The sequence below is a fragment of the Zalophus californianus genome, chromosome 10, assembly GCF_009762305.2.
Source record: "Zalophus californianus isolate mZalCal1 chromosome 10, mZalCal1.pri.v2, whole genome shotgun sequence".
Classification (NCBI taxonomy): domain Eukaryota; kingdom Metazoa; phylum Chordata; class Mammalia; order Carnivora; family Otariidae; genus Zalophus; species Zalophus californianus.
In genome coordinates this window covers 80,072,329-80,093,459 of record NC_045604.1, presented here as the reverse complement: position 1 = coordinate 80,093,459, position 21,131 = coordinate 80,072,329, and the positions used below count along the sequence as shown (strand labels likewise).

At 45.5% G+C, this 21,131-nt stretch overlaps 1 protein-coding gene across 2 annotated transcripts in view; it reads right to left on the bottom strand.

The window, feature by feature from the left end:
• Nucleotides 1–3,428: 3,428 nt before the first annotated feature.
• SHISA9 (shisa family member 9) overlaps nt 3,429–21,131 on the bottom strand; it is a 286,005-nt gene continuing 268,302 nt past the window's right edge. For both annotated transcript variants that reach the window (XM_027609759.2, XM_027609761.2), the window contains one exon: nt 3,429–7,397. In XM_027609759.2, coding sequence (XP_027465560.1) covers nt 7,018–7,397 — 380 coding nt within the window. In that variant the 3' untranslated portion in view covers nt 3,429–7,017. The remainder of the gene's footprint in view (nt 7,398–21,131) is intronic.

Genomic DNA, 21,131 nt, shown 5'->3' with positions numbered 1-21,131 from the left:
TCGGTTTCTTCTTCTGGGAGTGGAGAATCATAAAGATACTATTTCATAGGATTGTCATAGGATGCACTGAAATAATAATTATGATAACAAAAGCTAACTCCTGAGTGTTTACTAGGAGTTCATTAATGTCTTTTAATCTATTATTTTCTTTCTCACAATAGCCAAAGATAGAGATAGAGACAATAATACTATTATTATCCCTACTTTAAGGATGAGAAAAATCAAAGCATGGAAGGAAAAGAAAGTAGCTCTGAGTCTTTCTAATCCATGGATGGTTTACCTAGACCCATAGACCCTCAAGGGGATCCATGGATAGAATTCAGTGGGTTTGGGAACTTGGATGGTAAAAAAAAAAAAAAAAAAAATCTTTATTTTCACTAGCCTCTAACTGAAATGTTGTATGTCCCTCAGTCTTAAACACAGGCAAAAATCCATCACGATATTAGCCCCAACTAGTCCCAACTAGGTCACCAACAGAATCGTGGATATTGTCACATCAATGTGCACGTGTAACAGGTAGCTCAATGAATTGTTTGTACTCATCACTACATTGACACCTGTCATTAGATCTTGTTATTTAATGCAATAGTTAAAAATCACATATATTACTGAATCACCAATGTAGGTCTTTAAAATATTTTCATAACTGGATTTCAAGATCATAGGTTTATTTTGTAATCCTATGTATTTTATTTTATGCATTTAAAATCATTATTCTGAGAAAGGATCCATAGGTTTCCCCAGACTGCCAAAGGAATCCACAGCACACACAAAAAGTTAAGAACTGTCACAGTAAGTCCATAGCTGTTAAAGCAATGGGAAGCCCTAACTGTAAAGCGAGGTACCTAGCAAGTGCTCATGGCTCATAGAAGCCACCACAATAATTATTATTGTACTCCGCAAAATCCTGCTCATCCAGGAGCAAACTTAGGGTATAGTGATAAAGGACTCAATCCTGTTCACTGTACCAAACACCACAGTGATGAGTAGGGAAAACACCCAATCAAGTGAGAGAGTAGGAGTAGAGATTTTTCTATCCCAACCTCCTCCTTCTTGGGATGAAGAGAGTCTCGAAGAGCACTAGTTTCAGACCTGAGGACACATTGCAAATTAGCGTGAGAATCAATACCAGCAACCTGTTCTGGAGTCAGTCCTCAGTCCTAGGACACAGCCTTCCAACACTGGACATGAAATCAAAGCGTGAGGGTCCCTCTCTTTGGAAGCACACATCTCCATCCCATTTCCTTCTGCACTGGGGGCCACAGAATGAGCCCACAGATGTTAGATGACCAGCAATGTAATATGGCACAACACTCTTCAGGTCCAGGAGCCACTGGGGTGTGATGATAGCGCATCTGTTACCAACACTGAATCCTGGGCCCCCATTCAGACCTACTTCATCTTGGTTGGGGGCGCCTGGGAATCCATATTTTTATCAAGTTTCCCCGCTGACTCACTTGCTCATCCAAGTGAGAACTACTCTATAGTAGTCAAAGGATGAATTGTGGAATTCAAATGCCAGTTCCACTGCTTAATAGCTAAATCACTTTGGGCAAAATCACTCAAATTTTAGAGAGATCGCTTACCTCCAAAGCCAACAGTGCCTACCTTATACTGTTGTGAGGATCTAATGCGACAATGCATGCCAAGTCCTCAACAGTATTTGGCAACATAGGGAGAGTTCTACAAATACACTTTATGTGATTGTTGTTGTTTTTGAGCTGTGACCAAACGGCTTCACTAGTGGGAGAATCTGTCCTTGCCCCCTACAGAGGCATGATTCTCTGTCCTATCCCTGCTTCCGCGGGGCTATGATGTATGCTGTTAGTGACTCCATCTCCGAAAAGTTCCTAAGTACTGGAGGGGCATCCTTTGCCATCAGACTCCTCTGATAACCACAACTATACCTCAGAGAGAAAGAGAAAGAAAGAGCCCAAGGACCCTGACTCAGATTGCAGACTGTGGTCCAGTATTCTCTCTGCTTGAGATAGACAACTCTTCTACGTGGCCAGAAACAAGGAGCTTCGCTGCAGGAGACCCTGGAGCTCGGGCGTTGAGCATGCCCTGTGAATTCCTGCCTCTTCCCTTGTGTCTTGCTCCAGTGGCTGACTTCCAGTGACCAGAGCATCTCTGCACCTGGGGCTTTCTCCACGCCTTGGAAATCCCTCTGCCCTCACACATGAAAGCCTGGGAGTGTCTGATCATTAACCGTCCCTGAAAGCAATGCTCAAATGGTGTCTGATGGGATTTGGTGTGTGAAAAGCCCAGCTCCACCTGCATTTGGCTGGGATGATTCCTGAGTATGTGTTCTACACCCTCCCCACCCACCCCATGCAGCCATAAATTCCAGTCACTCATAGTGGTAGCTGGCATGAGAAGGTATCCTCCTCTATGGGCTGTTTCCTTTTCCTGTCTCCCCTTCCCACCCCCTACTGGGGTCCCCTCCGCCTCTCAGATCTCAGAGCCCCTTTACAATGAGATCATGTTAAAGCAGGTTTCTACCTGAAAATTTCAAACTGAAATAATGCAAACAGAAGCCAGGCAGGAAATAACATTTAATAAATAGGGGAAGAATCCAATCTCTTGTGTTTTTTACAACCCTAGGCACTGATAAAAACAAAAGTGCAAATTTCAGCAAGATTCTTGACCAGTGCAGATAAATTTAGTTATGAATTTAGAGGGGACCTAGCAATGGCGTTATTTTTTTAAAGGCAGGAAGAGAACCTAAGAGACACAGACTCCTACCAAAAAGGCTTCAAACAAAAAACAAATTTTCTCCTAGAAAATTTGTATAGGTTGCTATTAAGTAAAAATGTCCTTTACCTATAACAATTTCCCATGCATCCTGAGTATGTATTAAAGATTGAGCTCTCTGTACTGATAGTGGTGGTCCCTGGTGGTAGCTCAGATTAAGATGTGGGACCCTAGGAAGCGTTAAAATCAAGCACAAACGGAGACCAGCCTTGAGAATTCCCTGAGCAGACAGAACCAGTTTAGTCATACAAGCAAAGATTAATTTAGCTTATTTTGCAAGACAATCAAGGCTCACTTGACCTGGGTCACTTGCTGACACCTCTGAGAATCACAAGCCAAACTTATTGTTCCCCCAAACTGATACGAGGTCACCACTAACCAGTTCCCTTTCATTTAAGAAAATTCTCATATGGCAACCCATCGCCTCGAAGAATCAACAGTCACTGCCTGTGTGCGACCTAAGCTGCTTTTACAACGATATACATCTGAGTCTCATTCCACATTTTCGGTTGAGTGCTCCCGGTTGGCAAACTGTCTTTTTGTGTGTGCACAATAAAGTGTTATAAATTAACCACTTTGGTGATTCATTGGTTTTACTTCCATCGTGTTGTTATTGTTGTTTTGTTTCCTGAACTTTGGACAAAAGATACATGACAACCCCAACAGCATCACATATAATCAGTTTTATTGCCAGGTAAGAAATTCATATTAATATAGTGAATACATGTTTACAAATAAACATTTTTAGAAAACAAACAAATGTCTTTTTTTTCTTCATTGTAGGAAGTATTATTGGTATCATAAACTCTGCAATTGTTGACAAGTATTAACACAGGTTTACTTGCAGAACATACGGTTACTAAAATATTCGCACATAAAATATGCTCCATTTACACGGAAAACTGGGGAGGTGAGGGGAGTGAGATGGGGTGCCAGGCAGAGCCCAAGGCGGATGGAGGCTGAGATGCTCTGGGAGGGCGAAGGGAAATCAGACTCTGGTCCCATTGCGTTGGAAGTTGGGGAGAGCTAAAGGCAAGAAGTAGAGGCTAGTGCCAGGGCCCGGGAGGGGGAGGAACTGCCTCTCTACTTTGTTCGGGTTTCTCTCTTCTAAGCTCCTCACTGTAGCCACAAGATTGTTGTCGATATGTGGCAGCCACAGATCCATCAGTATTCCAACCACCCTCCCCGTCCAACCCCTACCACCCCGGTCCCAGTTTGCAAAGCCAACTGGAAGATAATGAGACAGAAAAGGAACGTTCTAGGCCATCATCCTGCCTCATCATACTGACCACTCCACGACCTTCCTGCCCAAACCGCCCTCCCCACCCCAACTCACGAAACTCACTGGTTGAAGTTTACTCAGAAGAGGAGGAATACGGAGGGGGAAAAAAATTCTGTAGATTCAGAGATCAAGAAAGCTCCTTCATCAGGGATGGCATAAAAGGTCGGATGAAGTGAACTGAGGACAAGGGGCAAGATGAGCTAAAAGGGAAGTAAGACTCACAGACCTTTGGAGCTGGAGGGAACCTCACGGAGAAGCAGACCCAGTATTTCCTGAAATAGGCGCTGTGCATCACTAGCAAATGCAAAAAGATTTGTAGTAGCACGTGGATATAGCACTGGTTAACACCGAGTCACAGAGGGGAGTGGGTTCCTTTTCATTTTGTCAGTCCGATGGAGTCCCTTGGAGTGCAAAGTCTCCACTGGGTGCTGGTATATCTTTAACAGCTCTTTAACATCTGCCAATCATTTTAATAAAGAAAAAGGGAGAGAGAGGAATGACAGAAAGGAAGGGGGAGGGAGGGGGGAGGAGGGGGGGGAGGGGGAGAGAGAGAGAGAGAGCAAGTGCAATCCAGCAAACGCAGGGCTCTAAGTTCAGACTCTTCAGGAGCAACAGCATCTAGCTAGAACAATTGCTGCTTTGTTGCCTTCATCCTTATCTTTACATTTACTTTCTATTTAGGGTGATTGACTGATACTGCTTTTCTATTTGTAATGACGAAAAGAAGTTTTCCTTTTAAAAGTTCAAAGTATTAAGAGTGAATTGATTTAGCTACAAATATTTTGATGGTGACACACAGAGATGCCAAAAGCGGGCTGCAGTACAGAGATAATTTAACATCACGGAAACACTGACCAAGCTGGGCGGTGTTTACCCCACCCTGGGGAGTGCTGGGATCCCAGCAGAGAGGCTGAGAAAGTGGGCGCTCTATCTCCGCCCTGGCCCCCCACCCGCCCTGCTTCGTCCAGCGAAGAGCCACCTTATAAACGAGGATCTTCTATTAGTGGCTTCTGTGCACAGGGGCATTTTTAAAAAATGGGCGGAGGTTTTGCTTGATCTAACCCCAATTCCCTTCGTTTCAGATGGGAGACTAAGGCCCAGAGGGATAACAGGCATTGTCAATGTCCCCCAGAGGGGCCAGGAATGAAAAGGAGAATAAGCCCCTGATTTCCCGGCTTCCATGACGTTGGAGGTGAGAGACAGCTGAGGCAGAACGCCGCAGTTGGGCATCCCAGGGAATGCTCTGGATCTTCTTGGACTACCACGTGCAGCTTCTGACACCAGAAGAACACTGGGTCTCTCAGAGATTCCCGTGCATTGGCGAAGGCTGTTAGGGACTGGTTGAAAGCCTCTCACCTAAAATCAAAATCTCCTCTCTCTCCGCACTCTCCTCTTTGGGCTTCCACGAAATAAATAGGAGGAGCAGGGAAACTGTCTTCGTCGGGATGCCCAAGGGCCACTGGCTGTGAGAACCACTCTGAATTGGTTCCGATGGGGAATTCTGGGTGGGAGATGAATCTGGGGAAGTATCTGGGGAGGTGGCTTGGAGGGCCGTGGGAATTACGAGACCCAGAAATGCTTGAGAGGTCTGGGGAGCCAGGTAACAGTAGGACTGGGAGTGACAGGGTCGGAAGGAGGGAGGTCTTCATCTTTAGGTACCCCTAACATTGTAGCAGCCCCCTCAGAATGTGTGATGGGCGGGCTCACCAACAAAGGGGGAGGAGAGGAACATCTCTGACTTCAGGAAACAGGAGGGAGGGGGACCAAGAGCACACACGTTGCACTTGGGAAACAAGACTGTCATTAAACAGTAACACATTGAAGGCACCACCCACGCTTATGACATTTTCAGTCCAAAGCAGTTGAAATTTGGCAGCGGCGGCGGCAACGGGCTGAGGGGGGTCAGGGAGAGACGGGTAATAGAGGACTGGGTTCTGTGTCTGTTTCTTGTCTCGGAGGCAAGGCGGGAAATGCGGGGTCCCCTTCTCACCTCCTGTCGACTTTTCAACTGTGAGTATTTTGTTGTTGTTGTTGTTGTTCTGATGTCATTGTTCATTTCCTAAGTCTTGAGGATTCTGGACAAAAACGGATTTGCTGTTTTTGTCTGTTTTGTAGTGGGCTTGTGATCATTTTTTTTTTTTTAAAGAAAAAAAGTTATTTAACACTCTCTGGATCCTCTCTCCCTGCCGTAAAAGCCTACTATCCTTCCCATGTCCATGGTCATGGTCTTTACGGGACTTCTCTAAAATGCTCTTTCTTTCTCATCACTGCCGGTGGGTTCAGGGTCTATTTTTTGTGAGTTTGAGTGTGTGTGTGTGTGTATTTTTTTTTTTTTTGCTTCCAACATTGACGATATGAAAAGTACTATAAATAGAATGGTTGGGGTCCAACTACCGACTTACGCTTGTCAAAATTGTGTGTCCACGTCACTGCTTCTTGGGATTAGAAAACACTTATAATGCACACAGCTTCCTCCCCAAATGACTCCTCTTCTTACGTACACTCTTCTCTCATGTCCACTCTCAGGCTCCCCCCACCCCAACCTGGCTCTTTCACCCCGAAACAGCACGTGGTAAATGGCAAATGTGCTCAAATGGACGATTTCTCTAAGTTGTGCTACTTTTAATTTTTCGTCATGGATTTCAGTTTTAAGTCAGGAGGAAAAGAAAAAATTAGCCCCACGGTGTGGGCGTGTGAGTTGGCCACCTCGGGCCTGAAGTAGGAAGAGCCGTGCCTCAGTTTCCCCTTTGCTGTATTGCTGAACGTCCCTGCTTCCGTCTTGCTCAGCTGTCCTCTGACACGTGTTAGGCATGACCCAAGAAAAGCGTGATTCCGCGTCACCAGCAGGTTTTTCGTCAGTTGGTAAGGGGAGGCAGGGTGCAGGGGAGCGGGTCAGGGAGGCCAGGGAGGGTGTGGGCCAGGGATATTTTTTGCCTCTCTCAGTTGAGTATGGTCTCCAGGATGCTCCCTGTAGTGAAAGCTCAGACAGTCACTTCTGTTTTGCTGTTGGTGATGAAATATGGCTGTGGGGGTGGGTAGTGCTGGGTGCGAGTCCCCAAGGGGTCGCTGGAGCCCGACTCAGCTGCGCCAAGCTTGCCTTTGTTACCGTAAGCCTGCCGCCGGAGGGAATGCTCGTTGGGGTCCCAGCCCTTGAAGTTGGTGGTGGAGTTGTAGGCCAGGGGATGTGGGGGCATCTTGTTGGTGCGGGACTTCTGTCCGTTCTGCTTGGCAGGGCCATGCTCAGGGCTGAAGGCCCGCGGCTCATCCTCTACTCTTACCGGGTGCAAAGGGAGGTTCCCCTTGGCCGCCAGCTCGGCCAGGTGCCGTCGCTTGGAGGAGAAGTCATCATTGACCTTGTCGGCTGTCCAAGGTGGACGGAGAAGAGGAGGAGGGAGCAGAGAGAGGGAGAGAGAGGAGAGAGAGAGACAGTTAGGGATTGGCAAGTCAACCTGAGCACAGCATCAAAGTGGGCCAACAGTCCAAACGAGACACACACTAGAAACTCCATCTGGAACAGATAGAAGGAAGGAGGACAGAAGGAAAGAGTCAAGTTCTTTTCACAAGCAAGATCAGCACCAAGAAGGTAAGGGCATCCCCAATGGAAACTCTAGATTCCCCCCTAAGTACACACTTCTCCACCATAAGGCACCTAGCATTGTACATCCTTGGCTTTCTTACAAAATCCCAGGGTTGTTTCTTCATTATTAAAATCATGCATCCTCGTTAGGGAGAAATATTGAATATCTTGAGAAATATTCGTATTTGTCACCCACCGTGCAAGACCGCCAATAGCAATACTTAGCTGTATTTGCTTCTGGTTTTCTCAATAAATGGGGTTCAACTTGGGATTTCTATTAGTGTTTTTGGTTGCTTTTAGCAGTTAAGCAGACCTGTGTCCAAACCCCAACTCTGCCACCTCCTAGAAGTGTAGCTTTGGCTACTTAATAAAAGTTAAGAAGCTTCTTAGGTTTTATTATGATTGGCTTCTGCATAGGGAGAGTAGTTACATTAAAAAAATATATATATTTTTTTCCCATAGGGTTGTTCAAAGGGTTAAATAATATGATGTGTGTGAAGTATTTAGATATGAGCCCCTATCATTGTAATTTCATTATAAGTCAGTTTAATTTCCATATAACATTCTATCAAGCATTTCTCCATGTTGTTATAAATCACTAATAAACAACATTTTAATGCCTACATAATATTTCATTGGGTGGAACTATTAAAATTAATCACTCCTCCCATCAATGAACAGTTAAGTTTGCCAGTATGCTTTGACATAAATAAAGCTGAAAAGAGAATCTTCAAGACTAAAGCTCTTTTTGTATTCAGAATTTTGAATTTAGGATAACCACAAATTTAGGATAACCACAAAAATACAAAAGTATTTTTCTTCATCTACATCAGACGACGGCAAACTATAGCCCCTGGACTGAATCTGGATGCTACATATTTTTGTAAATAAAATTTTACTAGGACACAGCCATACCCACTTGCTTACCTAAAGTCTGTGACTGATTCTGTTCTGCGGTGGTGGATCCAGGTACATATTCTAGACACTGAAGGGCCCACAAAGCCTGAACTCTTTACTAGCCAGCCTGGAAATGAATCACCTAAAGTGGAATTACTTGACCAAAGGGTATAAACATTATCAAGGTTCTTGATACATAGTTCCAACTCCGCCACAAAAGAGTCACACCAATCTGTATACCATTTCACCATACCATCTCTAGCACTACGATTCCTTGATTCCTTCCTTCCTTCCCTCCCTCCTTCCTTCCTTAGTCTTTCTTTCCCTACGTATTCATTTGATAATTTTATGAGACTTTTATTTTCTTATGATTCTTTTATTATAAGGTCCTCTACAGTTTTAAATTGTATTTCTTAGTGGGACGCCTGGCTGGCTCAGTCAGTACAGCATGCGACTCTTGATCTTAGGGTCATGAGTCTGAGCCCCACACTGGGTGTGGAGATTACTTAAAATAAGTAAGATTGATAAAATAAAATTTATTTCTTAGCAGTAAACCTTTGAACTTACATCTCCTCTTGGAGAGGAGGAATACTTGCTGCTTTTTCATCCATGCGTCCAACATCCCCCATTGTTACACATGTGAATTTATCCTATATGTACATTCATGGAAGGCATCATAGTGCCATGTTTCTTTTCCCATTTGATCCTTTCAACAACCCTAGTAAGTAGGAAGGATAGGAATTTTAACCCCTGCTTGATAGATTAGGAAACTGTCAAGCTCAGGCATATGAAATGATTAACAAAAGTTACCCACAGCTATAGTGGCTGAGCCAGGGTAGAACCTAAGTCCAACAGACATTATTTGATGCTTTTCAAAGGCCACAGAGGGAAAGCTTCAGTTTCAGAACCAAGGGCACAAAAATATGCCCCACTTGCCCCCTCTGTGTACATGGCAGACATCACTCATTGATCACAATGCTCTGTCCTGGCAGGTGTGACTTCCACTCAGACTCCTCAACACAACATCCCAGGAAGCCACACATTAACCTTCCAGGCTTAATACCGCTTAAGTTGGGTTTCTGTCCCTGTTAACATAAATAGCCCTGGCTCATGTGATCTTTCAAAAGAAAGTCCCCTTTTCCATAAATTCTAGAGCTGTCTGAAAATATTGAATGTCAAAAGGAATCTGCTACTAAAGATGCGAAGAGCACACATTCCCCAAATACCATGCATTGCTAAAAGTGACATGAGTTAAATTCAAGTCAAGGTTAGATCCCCATCCTTCTGCCTTCCAGAAGAAAGTTCTAGGTTTCCAATGCCATGAAATTTCAACAGAAGGATGCCTTGATATTCCCTCTTGGACTTAGGGGGGAAACATGAATCCAGTTACATCCAGGACAGATGCACTGGCATCTCCCACTCCAGGTGGCCAAGACTGAACCCATCAACATTAAAAAGATCTGTTCTCCTTCAGGTCCTTCCTTATCTCTCAAAGGCCAACACCAGCTTTCCAGTCACTAAAGCCAGAAATATGGTGGCATTCGCCACCTCACCCTCTTCTCCCCTCCAGCACAACTGCTAAATCACAAAGTCCTTCCAGCTATGCCTACAAATGTTTCTCTAATCTATTCCACATCACACCCAATTTCGACCGTTGCTCCATTTCAGCCACCAAATTGCCTCCCTGCCTCGAGTCTTCCCTCCACCCAGTCCATTCTCTACACTGCAGCCAAAGGCACTTTCTAAAATGCAAAACTGACCATGTCCCTCATCTACCAAAACCTCCTCAAGCCATTTGCTCATTCAGTCATTCATCATAGAGGCACGGGCCATGTGTTAGGCAGTGGAAATATAAGAAGGAATCGGAAACAGACACGGTCCCTGCCCTCATGAGGTGCACATCTATTAGGCGGGGAAAGATAGTGACCAAATAATCCCAAAGATTACATAAGAGTATAAATATGGTAAGGGCTATGAAGGACTATCCAGTCTTGTGAATATTTATACTAAGATCTCTGAGCTGGTCTGAGAACCAGATGTTGGGAGCTCTGAAGGCATGAACCTTATCTTTCCATCTGTGGGGCTCTCAATCCTGGCAGTACTTGGGAATCACATGGCGGAGCTTCGAAAGCATTCAGATTCCTGAATCCCTCCCCCAAACAATTCAATTAGAATCTCTGCAGGTCTGCTTCAGACATAGATTTCTTTTTAAGCACTCCTCCAACCAAGGGATTCTAATGTGCAACCAGAGTGGAGACCACAGCAAAGCCTGGCTAGATGCCAGCACATAGCTTTTTCTGGAGAACTAAAGGTAAGTGACCTCCAATTTCACTCCTATTCTCTCCTGCCGTCTCCCACCACCTTCCCCTCTAGGACCTCGAACAAGGTCACATCCCACCATGATAGGCTCTTCTCCATGGCACGTATCATAGATGCCATTTTGTACATGTTAATGCACTTCATTCATTACTGGCTCTCTCTCTCACTGCTGTTCCAACAGGGCAAGGCCAGGTCAGATTCCTGCCCATCACTGTGCACACAATGTCCAGCCTACTTCCTGGCAGATAGTAGATACTCAATAAATACCCAGTGAGTGGATGTAAGAGCAAAATATCATGAATACACATAGAATGTCAGGGCAATTGTAGGAGTAGAAGCTCCCTTCTCCTGTTCCGCCCGGGAGTCTGTTATAAAAGTCTCACTCACCCTCATTATGTCCCCAGTCATGATCTAGAATCATTCATTCCCATGTTCCTCTTTCCAGAAAACTGACTAACCTAAGGTATGCTCAGAGAAAAGGATACATTCAAGGTTTCCTCTGTCTTAACAAACTGAGAAAACTGATTACAAAGTAGGTGTTCTAACAGCTGAGATAGGTGATGTTTTCTCAAAAAGTTCTAAAGAAAAGAAGTCACAGAGGCATTCAATTCTTGCCAAATCAGTGCAGGGATGGGGAGAAGCCTCCATTAAGAGGAGTCATGAGGTCCCACATGGAGAATCTACAACCCTCTCCACAACCAACTGTGACTTGGTCCCTTAGTGAGCTTGGCATTGGGGACCCCCGATCATAGAAAGTGTTTGGTATATGGGGCAAGAGTAGGGTGGGCAGAAAACTCTGGGGGCTCTGGAATCAGCCAGACCTGAGTTTCTGAGATCTCAGGAATGTCACTTAACCTCTTACAGCTTTCTTTCCTTTGGTGTGAAATGGGGATAACACAAGCTACTCTTAGGTTTGTTGTGAGGAATAAATTGTATGAGATATATAAGCTACATAGCACAATTCTGGAACGCAGTAACTATTCAATACATACATTTTGTCTGTCTCCTGGCTTATGAAAGAACTGGATTAAATCCAACAGACATTTATTGAGCACTCACTCTGTGCCAGGCAACTTGCTAAGCACAAAGGAGGCATTCATCCAAGCCAACAATCCTTCTTTCCTTTCTTCCTTCCCCTTTCACTTCCCTCCACCTACCATGTGTGTTGGCCTCATTTGCCCTATGAAGTGGCCTAAGAAGAGGACTTGATCTTTTTGGGATAATGAGGGAAGGCACCCTTGGGGATGTGCCGTTAGCTGCCATCTGGAGGTAAAAGTCACAGAAGCAGGATTCCAGGTGAGGGAACACGTGGTATACAGCAAAAATGGCCACAGTACTTCCTTCCATCAAGTGGAGGAATATCTTTCCTTACCCTTCGAATATGGCCAGGCCTCCTGACTAGCTTTGGCCAGTAGATTGTAGCAGAAGTGATGTCACACATGCCCCGAACCTGGGCTTTTATAAGTTCTATAGCTTCTGCTATCAGGCGCTTGGATTCCTGACTCCGTGTGAAGGAGGAGGCCCGGGTTAGCCTCCTGGAGGCTGAGAAACCTGCAGGCCAGTTGCCCACGCTCACCACAAGGCTGCCAATTGCCGGATACTGGGTGAGGCCATCCTAGACCATACAGCCATCAATGGACCAGCCGGCTGACTCCAGATACCGAGTAAACTTGGCCGAGAACAGCTAATCCAGCCCGACCCAGAAGAACTGCCAGCTGACCCACAATCATGAGTCCAACAAATGGTGGCTACATTAAGCCACTGCACTTTGGGGTAGTTTGTTATGCAGCAGTATATAAATGACACAGAACAGCATTTGCAAAAGCCCCGAGGCAGGAAGGACTTTGGCGGCTTCAAGAAACAGAAAGGACATTTGTGTGGTAGACTGAAGAAAGCAAGGGGTCAGCAGACCATCTGAAGCCTGGTAGGCAAGACTGTATCATTCACAGCTATTTATTTGACCATCTTCCCTAAACGAGACTCTGAGGTGTTTTAGAGAAGTACAGAGCATGCACAGATTTCTTGCCTGGGGCACGAAACTGTTCCTCAAAGAGTGATTTTCAAGACGGTTTCAATAACAAGAATGTGGATGGTGGCGGATGAACTGTTCCCATAACCCAGGAAATGCAATGTTTGTGACAGTCTCTTCCCAGTGTTTTTGGTGTCCTCTGCCTTGGATCCGGAGGAGGAGGAAGAAAAGCCTACCTGGCCTCTCTGGGCTTTGTGCAGTGTGGTCCCTGTCAGTATATCAAAACACTTCTTGTGAAAGAAATAACAGATTCATTGAACAGCCTTGTAAGCCCCATTAATAAATGCATTAACCTAATCAGCCCCAACACCTCGTGGGCAGATGGCTGACAAGCCGACCAGGAAACAGATGTGGGAGCCTTTCAACAGCATTGGGCCTCTCCAGTTTGATTTTTCTTCATTTAAAAAGAGGGAGAAAGAATGAAAAAGGTGCTTTCCTTCCAATGAGCCTAATTGCCTTGAAGGAACCACGGCTGTAAAATTAAACTGTACCTTGCTCCATCTGTCTCTCCCCTAATTAGCAGCAGACACTTGTCCAGGTGCAGGGTGGGATGGAGCCTCCACTTCCGTGGAAAGGGGGAGAGTCAAGGTAATAACCAGTTTTCAAAACAAGCTGCACATCTGAGGGTCTCAGCAGGTGGCCTCCCACCTACCTTCTTTCCTTGCGCCAAAGATATCTTAAGGAGGGCTTCCTACAGCTCATTCTCCCTTGGTGATATTCTTGGGTCTCAGGTGATGAATCTAACCTGGTAAGCAATGCCCCGACCAACCTAAGCTTTCACCATTCCTCATTTGTCCCTGTTTTTGGTCTAAGAATGTGTTGAACTCAAGTGATAAATCTTTCCACTACACTTAAGAATAAAATCCAAGTTATCTGCAGCGGCCCCAAGGTCTGCATGACCCGATCTCTGGCTGTTTGTCCACCCTCAGCTCTTCCATTTGTTATGAACCCATCACAGAGTGTATTAGTTTCCCAGGGCTGCCATAACAAATTACCACAAACTGGGTGGCTTGAAACAACAGAAATTTATTCTTTCACAGATTCCAGAAGTCTGAAATCAAAGTGTCAGCAGGGCCATGCTCCCTCTGCGGGCTCTAGGGAAGACCCTTCCTTGCCTCTTCAAGCTTCTGGTAGCTGCTGCAATCTTTGGCATTCCTTGCCTTTTGCCTCGTTCCAGTCTCAACCTCTGACCCCACCCAGCCATCCTCTTTGTATGGACTTATGTGTCCAAATTTCCCTCTTCTTCTAAGGGTCCCAGTCATTGCATTGGGACCCACCTTAATCCAGTATGACCTCCCCTTCCCTCATTACATCTGCAAAGACCCTATTTCCCAGTGGGGTCACATTCTGAGGTTCTGAGTGGATAGAGATTCGGAGGGATACTCTGCACCCCAGTACACACAGGATTCCTTTCTGCTCCTGAACACACCAAGCTTTTCCCTGTCAGAGTCACTGGATTGCATCCTTGCTGCTCTCTCTGCCAAAATGCTCTTCTTTTTGGTTGCATATCTGGATTCTTCTTGTCATTTGGTTCTCTGAACAAAGGTCACTTCCTCAGAAAATCCCTCTTTTTTTTTTTAAAGATTTTATTTACTTATTTGAGAGAGAGAATGAGATAGAGCGCATGAGAGGGGAGAGGGTCAGAGGGAGAAGCAGACTCCCCGCTGAGCAGGGAGCCTGATGCGGGACTCGATCCTGGGACTCCAGGATCATGACCTGAGCTGAAGGCAGTCGCTTAACCAACTGAACCACCCAGCCGCCCCTCAGAAAATCCCTCTTGATGAGCCAGTCAAAAGAGAGCCCTCCCCGCCCCCAATTGCTCTCATCACTTCTCCCCATTTTACTATATTCTTAGGCTATATCATTTTATGAGATTATCTTTTTTAGTTACTTGGGTATTGTCTGCCTCCCTTGACTAGGATATAAGCTCCAATTAGGGTAGAGGCCGTATCAGCTCTGCTCACTACTGTATGCCCAACATCTGCCCACTGCCTGGCACACGGCAGGGGGACAACGATGCATTTGATGAAGGCAGGAAAGCACTGGAAATATTTCAGATTCCAATGACAGTCTTTAAAATATGAGCAACAGGCAGAATGTTTCATGTTCTGGTCATCTGGTCCGTGATGGTGAATTTTATGTGTCAACCAGAATGGGTACACTGGGTGTCCAGATTAAATATTACTGGAGGGCGCTGGGTGGCTCAGTCGGTTAAGCGTCTGCCTTCGGCTCAGGTCATGATCCCAGAGTCCTGGGATCGAGCCCCACATTGGGCTCCCTGCTCAATGGGGAGGCTGTTTCTCCCTCTGCGTGTTCTCTCTCTCTCTCTCTCTCTCTCTCTCTCTGTCAAATAAATAAATAAAATCTTTAAATATTATTTCTGGGTGTGCCTGTGAAAGTTTGCATTTGAACTGGTATACTCAGTAAATTGCCCTCCCCCATGTAGGTGGGAATTATCTAATTTGTTGAGGGACCAAATACCACAAAAATTAGAGGAAGGGAGGCTCCGTGCCCTTCCTGCGGACCTGCTGTCCCATCCCCTGGGTGGGATATTGGTCCTCTGCTCCTGGACTGGGATTTACCCCGTTGGCTCCGCTGGTTCTCAAGTTTTCAGACTTGGACTGGAATCACACCACCAGCTTTCTTGAGTTTCTAGCTTGCAGACAATAGATCATGGGACTTCTCAGCCTCCATAATGACATGAACCAATTCCCCATAATATATCTCCTTCCATATATATAGATATCCTCTTATTCATATATATGAATATTCATCACATTCATATACACACATATATCTGAAAGAAGATTTATTATGGGGAATTGCTTCAACCAAACCAATAGTATATATGACCTGTTATTCGTATGTGATATATATGAATATATATAAATAATAGGGTGTGTGTGTGTGTGTGTGTGTGTGTGTGTGTGTGTGTGTGTGTGTGTGTACACACAGTTCAGTTTCTCTGGAGAATGCTAATACATAGTCCATCTGAGTGACCTGTGCCCCGTGCTTCACAGGAATTGCAGGACTAAAGCAGGGGTTAAGTTCCCTTATTTCTGGGGCAGGAGAACCTGCCTGCTGCCCAGCTCCATATCCCTGGCCATAGCCTTGCAGGGGCATGACTGTTCTGTAGCAGTGAGTTCAGGGAGGCAGGATGCAGTTGGGTGAAAGAGGCAGGGACTGGTTAGAGACTGCCTGGATATAGCACAAGTCTGCTCTCCCTCCCAGCTCCCCCAATGGTAAACTGAGTACTGAGTAAAAGCTCATCTTCATTAAACGCAGGCTCTGTTCTAGATACTTGGCTAGGGAATTTGTTAACCCTTTTTTTAAAAAAGGTTTTATTTATTTATTTTAGAGAGAGAGAGATGGGGAGTGGCAGAGGGAAAGGGAGAGAGAGAATCCCAAGCAGACTCCCTGCTGAGCGTGGAGCCCAACGCAGGGCTCAATTCCAAGACCCTGAGATCATGACCTGAGCCGAGACCAAGAGTCGGATACTAAGCTGAGTGTACCACCCATGTGCCCCTGTTAACCCCTTTAATACTCTCAATATCCTACCAAGGTAGGTGCCATTCTCAGTCTCATTTTATAAATGGGGAAACTGAAGCTACAGAGCTTTGGCAACTTGTCCAAGCGATGGCGCTGGGATTTGAACCCAGGATATCAGGCCCAATTCACAATTTGTGAATCTGTGGCTACAACACTCACCATTTTTCTAACCATGAGCCTGCCTTATAAAAGAACAGTCTTGTTTCCTTAACAAGGTCTTATCTGCAAGAAAATATCCCCCCAAAACTAAGGAAAATGGAGGGCAGAGTGAGACTTATACAGAGAAACCACTTTTCTTGATTCCTCCTCTCCAAAACATCAGGGACTGGGGTGCACATGTAAGTATGAGACTCTCAAGAGGAAACGTCAGAATGTCAGAGCCAGAAGTTTAACAAAGCCCCAAATTCCCCCCTAAGCCAAACTATGTTTATCTTTTACTCCCTTAAGGTGAGGAGGAGGGAGCTGGGGGTGACCCGAGACACCCTCTGCCGGATTGTGGCTCTTCCAGCATTTAGGCTGGCTGCTGCATTACCAGGTGTACGGGTCTTGGCATCTCTGAGGGGCACTGACATTGAAGGGCTGGCCAGGCACCGACCTGTCCCAGAGTTGGGCTGGACAAAGAGCCATCCACTTCTCACAGAACGGAGAGAAGACTCCAGGTCAGGTACTCTCCAGGTGCTTGACACATACGATCTCATGTAGCCGGCCCCCACCCCACCCCAAGCCCATGAGGCAGATGTGGTTGCCGGGGCTCAGCACACTGATTCCCTCTATGACACTGTAGTGGGATCATTTGGGATATTAACTAATATTTCTTTTCCCTGTGCTTCTACAATCTCCTCCCCACCACCCAGAGGGCAGCAATCATTTCCAGCAATGACAAAGAGCCAACGCGTTCGTTTCGAATCCTACACTGGGCCCTTGACAGCCATAGCAGAGCCCCGAGTCTCAAAGGACAAGGCTTCAGCAGTAAGATCAAGGAATTACAAAGATTAATGAGAGAAAGAAAGAAGGAATAGTAGGTAGGAGCTTAAGGCTGCCATGCATCAGGTTCATACAGTATATAACGATGTCTGGAAGAACGCCCACCTGATTTTTGTTGACTCTAAGTTCTTTACAATATGGTAGAAAGACCCTAACCTCTGAGAGTAGATGGATCTGAGCTCAGATCCCAGCTCTTCCACTTACAAGCTGGAGATCTGGAGCAAGTTACCGGAACTCTCTAAGTTCTACCAATAAAACTGAAAATCAAACGACAATGGTTGGATGGCAGGGGGTCAAGGGTACGGAAGAGAATCATGTCCAGTACCAATGTCCTTGCCTCAGAGTTGGTATTCGACAGATGGTAGCTGCTATTGCTGCCATTGTTAGGAAGGAGAAGATCACATGAGGATAGTAAGATCACCTTTGCAGGGTGCAGTGCAGAAGTCAAGGAGAGAAGGCAGGAAAAAGCACAAACCATTACACACGGCGCACTCCCACCTGGGAAGACGTAACACATGGCCACTCGAGTCCCAAGTCTCTCTCTACCTTCTTCTCTTGGGCACAGGGCCACCAGCTCCAACTAGATTTCCCCAGCCCTCTTGGGAGCTAAATTTGGCCACGTGGCTCATCTCTTGCCAATGGTACGTTAGCAAAAATGACACATCCAATTTTGACTTCACCTGACTTGCTTAAAAGAAAATCGCTTGCTCTGAGTGTCCTCTCTTCCCCCTTCCCATTGGCTATGATAGCAGCTAACCAGAACAATGCAGATGAGGACAGTCCTGTAGAGGGTGGTAGAGAAACAATGTTGGAGGAGCCTGGGTCCCTGAGTGACAGTTTGGAGTAGAGCTGCCCCACCAACTTATACCACTCCCTCTGGGGACTGTAACAGAGAGATATACTTCTTTCTCTCAACCTGCTGCATTTGTGGGGCCTTTGGTTCCGTAGGACAGAATTTGCTTTTTACACATACAGGAATATTTTCTGGGTCTCTACCTTTTTTTTTTTTTTTTTTTTTTTTGCCTCCTTCACAAGCTAAATTAAAAAGTAAAAGGAGGGACAGTTCATGTTAAAAAAAATACCCGGGTATTTCTCTCTTCTTTTAAAATACATTCTCTAAAGCTGTGCAGGTTCCTGAAACTGTCTCAGCAGGCAGAAACAAGAAAGGCAGAAAAAAAGCCTAGCTTCTCAGACAGGAGCGAGCCGGGGGGGGGGGGGGGGGGGGGATGGGAAGATTTGTCTTTATGGTGAATTAGCCCTGTTTCACCTGGTTCGGGGCCTTGCTGAAGAGACACAAGTAGGGAAAGTCACATTTGAACCAGGTCCTAATGAAGCTCAGGGCTCCCAGTTCTCTCCTCTGGGCTTCACATCTTCCTTGAAATCCTATCTCTCTAAGAAAATTGTCAAGGGGAGTCCAGAAGCCTGGATCTTTTTTGTCTTAACCTGGGGGCTCCCACCGTCTTCACTGGAGAGGATTCTGAAACAGTGCCTGGCCTTTGCACCAAAGCTGTTCAGGCTGTGCCATGAGCCCCTTGGTTGTGACTCCAGGGAGCCCTCTGTGAATGTCTTGTTGCCAGCAGACCTCGAAACCTGCAGGTCCTTTGTCCCTTCCCTTGGGCAGCCCTGCTATGCAGTCACCTCTTTCTGAGAGGCCACTGAACAAAGATGGGCGGACTCGTGCCCCAGCCATGGCTGACCACAGAACCCCCTACACAGAAGGGCTCTGGATGGAAACCATGCATTCATTCCCTGCCCTTCCACGCATCCTGCATTGCTGCTCCATAGATGGAGATCATTCTTTTCAGAGGTTCCTTGTGTGGTTTATCTTCTGATCGACCTCCCCTCTGGTGAGATTTTATACAACTGGTGTTTTTCTTTTAATGAAGCAAATTAGGGTTAATTATCCTTAATCCTATGTACTTCCTTCCAATTTGCTATAGCAAAGGACCATCTCAAAGCAGATAATTGTGAGATTTGGGATCCTATGTTAGATTCATGCATGAAATGACCTCAATTATTTGCCTTTCCCTGTATTCATGCTCTTTGTATGTGACTTTGAAACGCGCCCCAAAAGAGGAAGATCTTTTTTCCCCCACCATTGGATTTTGAGTTTATCCATGTGACTAATGAATGTTAGCCGACATGACATAACCGAAGTTTGAAGAAGTGCTTACTGGTTTGGGGTTCCTCTTTTGCACCAATGCCGTCATCATGAGATGTCTGTTCTACTCCCTCTGAGGATGAAAGACACATGGAGCACAGCCAGATCACCCGAGTCATTCCAGCTAAAACCAGCCCAGATCAGCCAGCATTCAGCCAACTCCCACATATATGTCAACTCAGCGAGACTAGGAGAAGCTCCGATATCAGCATAGACACCTGGTCTCAGTAAATGCTGCTAAATAGATGTTAAACTCCAAGATTTGTAACCATTTGTTACCCAGCACTTTTGTGGCAAGATTGGCAAACACCAATCATTTACTCACCCTACCTCCAGGAATAGCCCCCTATTTTCAGGTGGGGAATCCACCTGTTTCCTACTCTTAATCTATGTGGTTTGGATGACACACACCTCCAGTCTCCCACACACACCCCCAGCTGTTCCCCAGGGACTACAAGCAACCCATTCCATTGCCCTCACCATAACAATTTGCTCAGAGGTGGGTGCATGACTAGGCAAGCCAATCAGAGCAAAGCCTGGGATCTTTGGTTATAGAGATAGAAGGGTCAAAGAGATCAATGATCCCCAACCTTCCATTCTACAGGAGAGACTACTAAAGCTATGGGCTCAAGGACCACCAATTGGGTAGAAGCAGCACTGGATCCAGGACACAGGTCTCTTGACTTCCATTTGATTAAATTTTCTATTTCCCAGTACCTCTTCAGAAGAGACTACAGCATTCTCTTCAAATGCTACACCCAACTTTATTCAATAACTTATTAATAAAATCCATATTGAGTGTCTACTATGTGCTGTGGGCACCATACAAGGTGCTGGGGAAGTTTGAAGTGAAGATCTGGGAAAAAAAAAAAAAAAAAAAAAGACCTAGCTGGCTTAGCATCAGAGGGACATATGTTCAAACTAGCAAAAAGTTTATTGAATCTTACACAATGGCATTTTCTGCCAAGCAAACAATCTCCTCCATGCCCTATGGGTTCCCAAAGAAGCTCATCAAAACTCCAGTGCTCACTATATGCTTTTAAAAAGAGGCCAAACTCAGGAGCTGGCGGGATTTGATTTTTATTAAAAAAAAAAAAAAAACCCTCCCGATCCTCCATCTGCTCTGCACCCTCCCGCTCACCAGCAAACTGATAACCCAAATCAGAACATTGAAAAAGGCTGAATTTCATGAAGTAATGTTTTAAGGTTGCCTTTAGGTGGGTCCTTATCCAAGATGTGTGCACTCCCAACAGAACTGCCACCCAGATTAGACATTGTCTCCTGCCTTGTGCCTTCTGTAGCATCAAATGGATGAACATTTATTACTGAGCTACATAAATTTTCTTAGAAAAAAGAACTAATATTTGCTGAGTACCTACTATGTATGAGACGCTCTTAACCATTTCACTAACATTGTCTCATTCAAACCATCTTAAACCTAGGTGACAAGGCAAAACCATCTCTTCTGTGTGACAATAGGAATTAAGGCCCAGAGATACTGAGTAATTTGGCTGCCAAATTTCTCTGCCACAGCTGATAAGTGTCAGGGCGGGACACCGAATCTAAGACTGTCACCTCC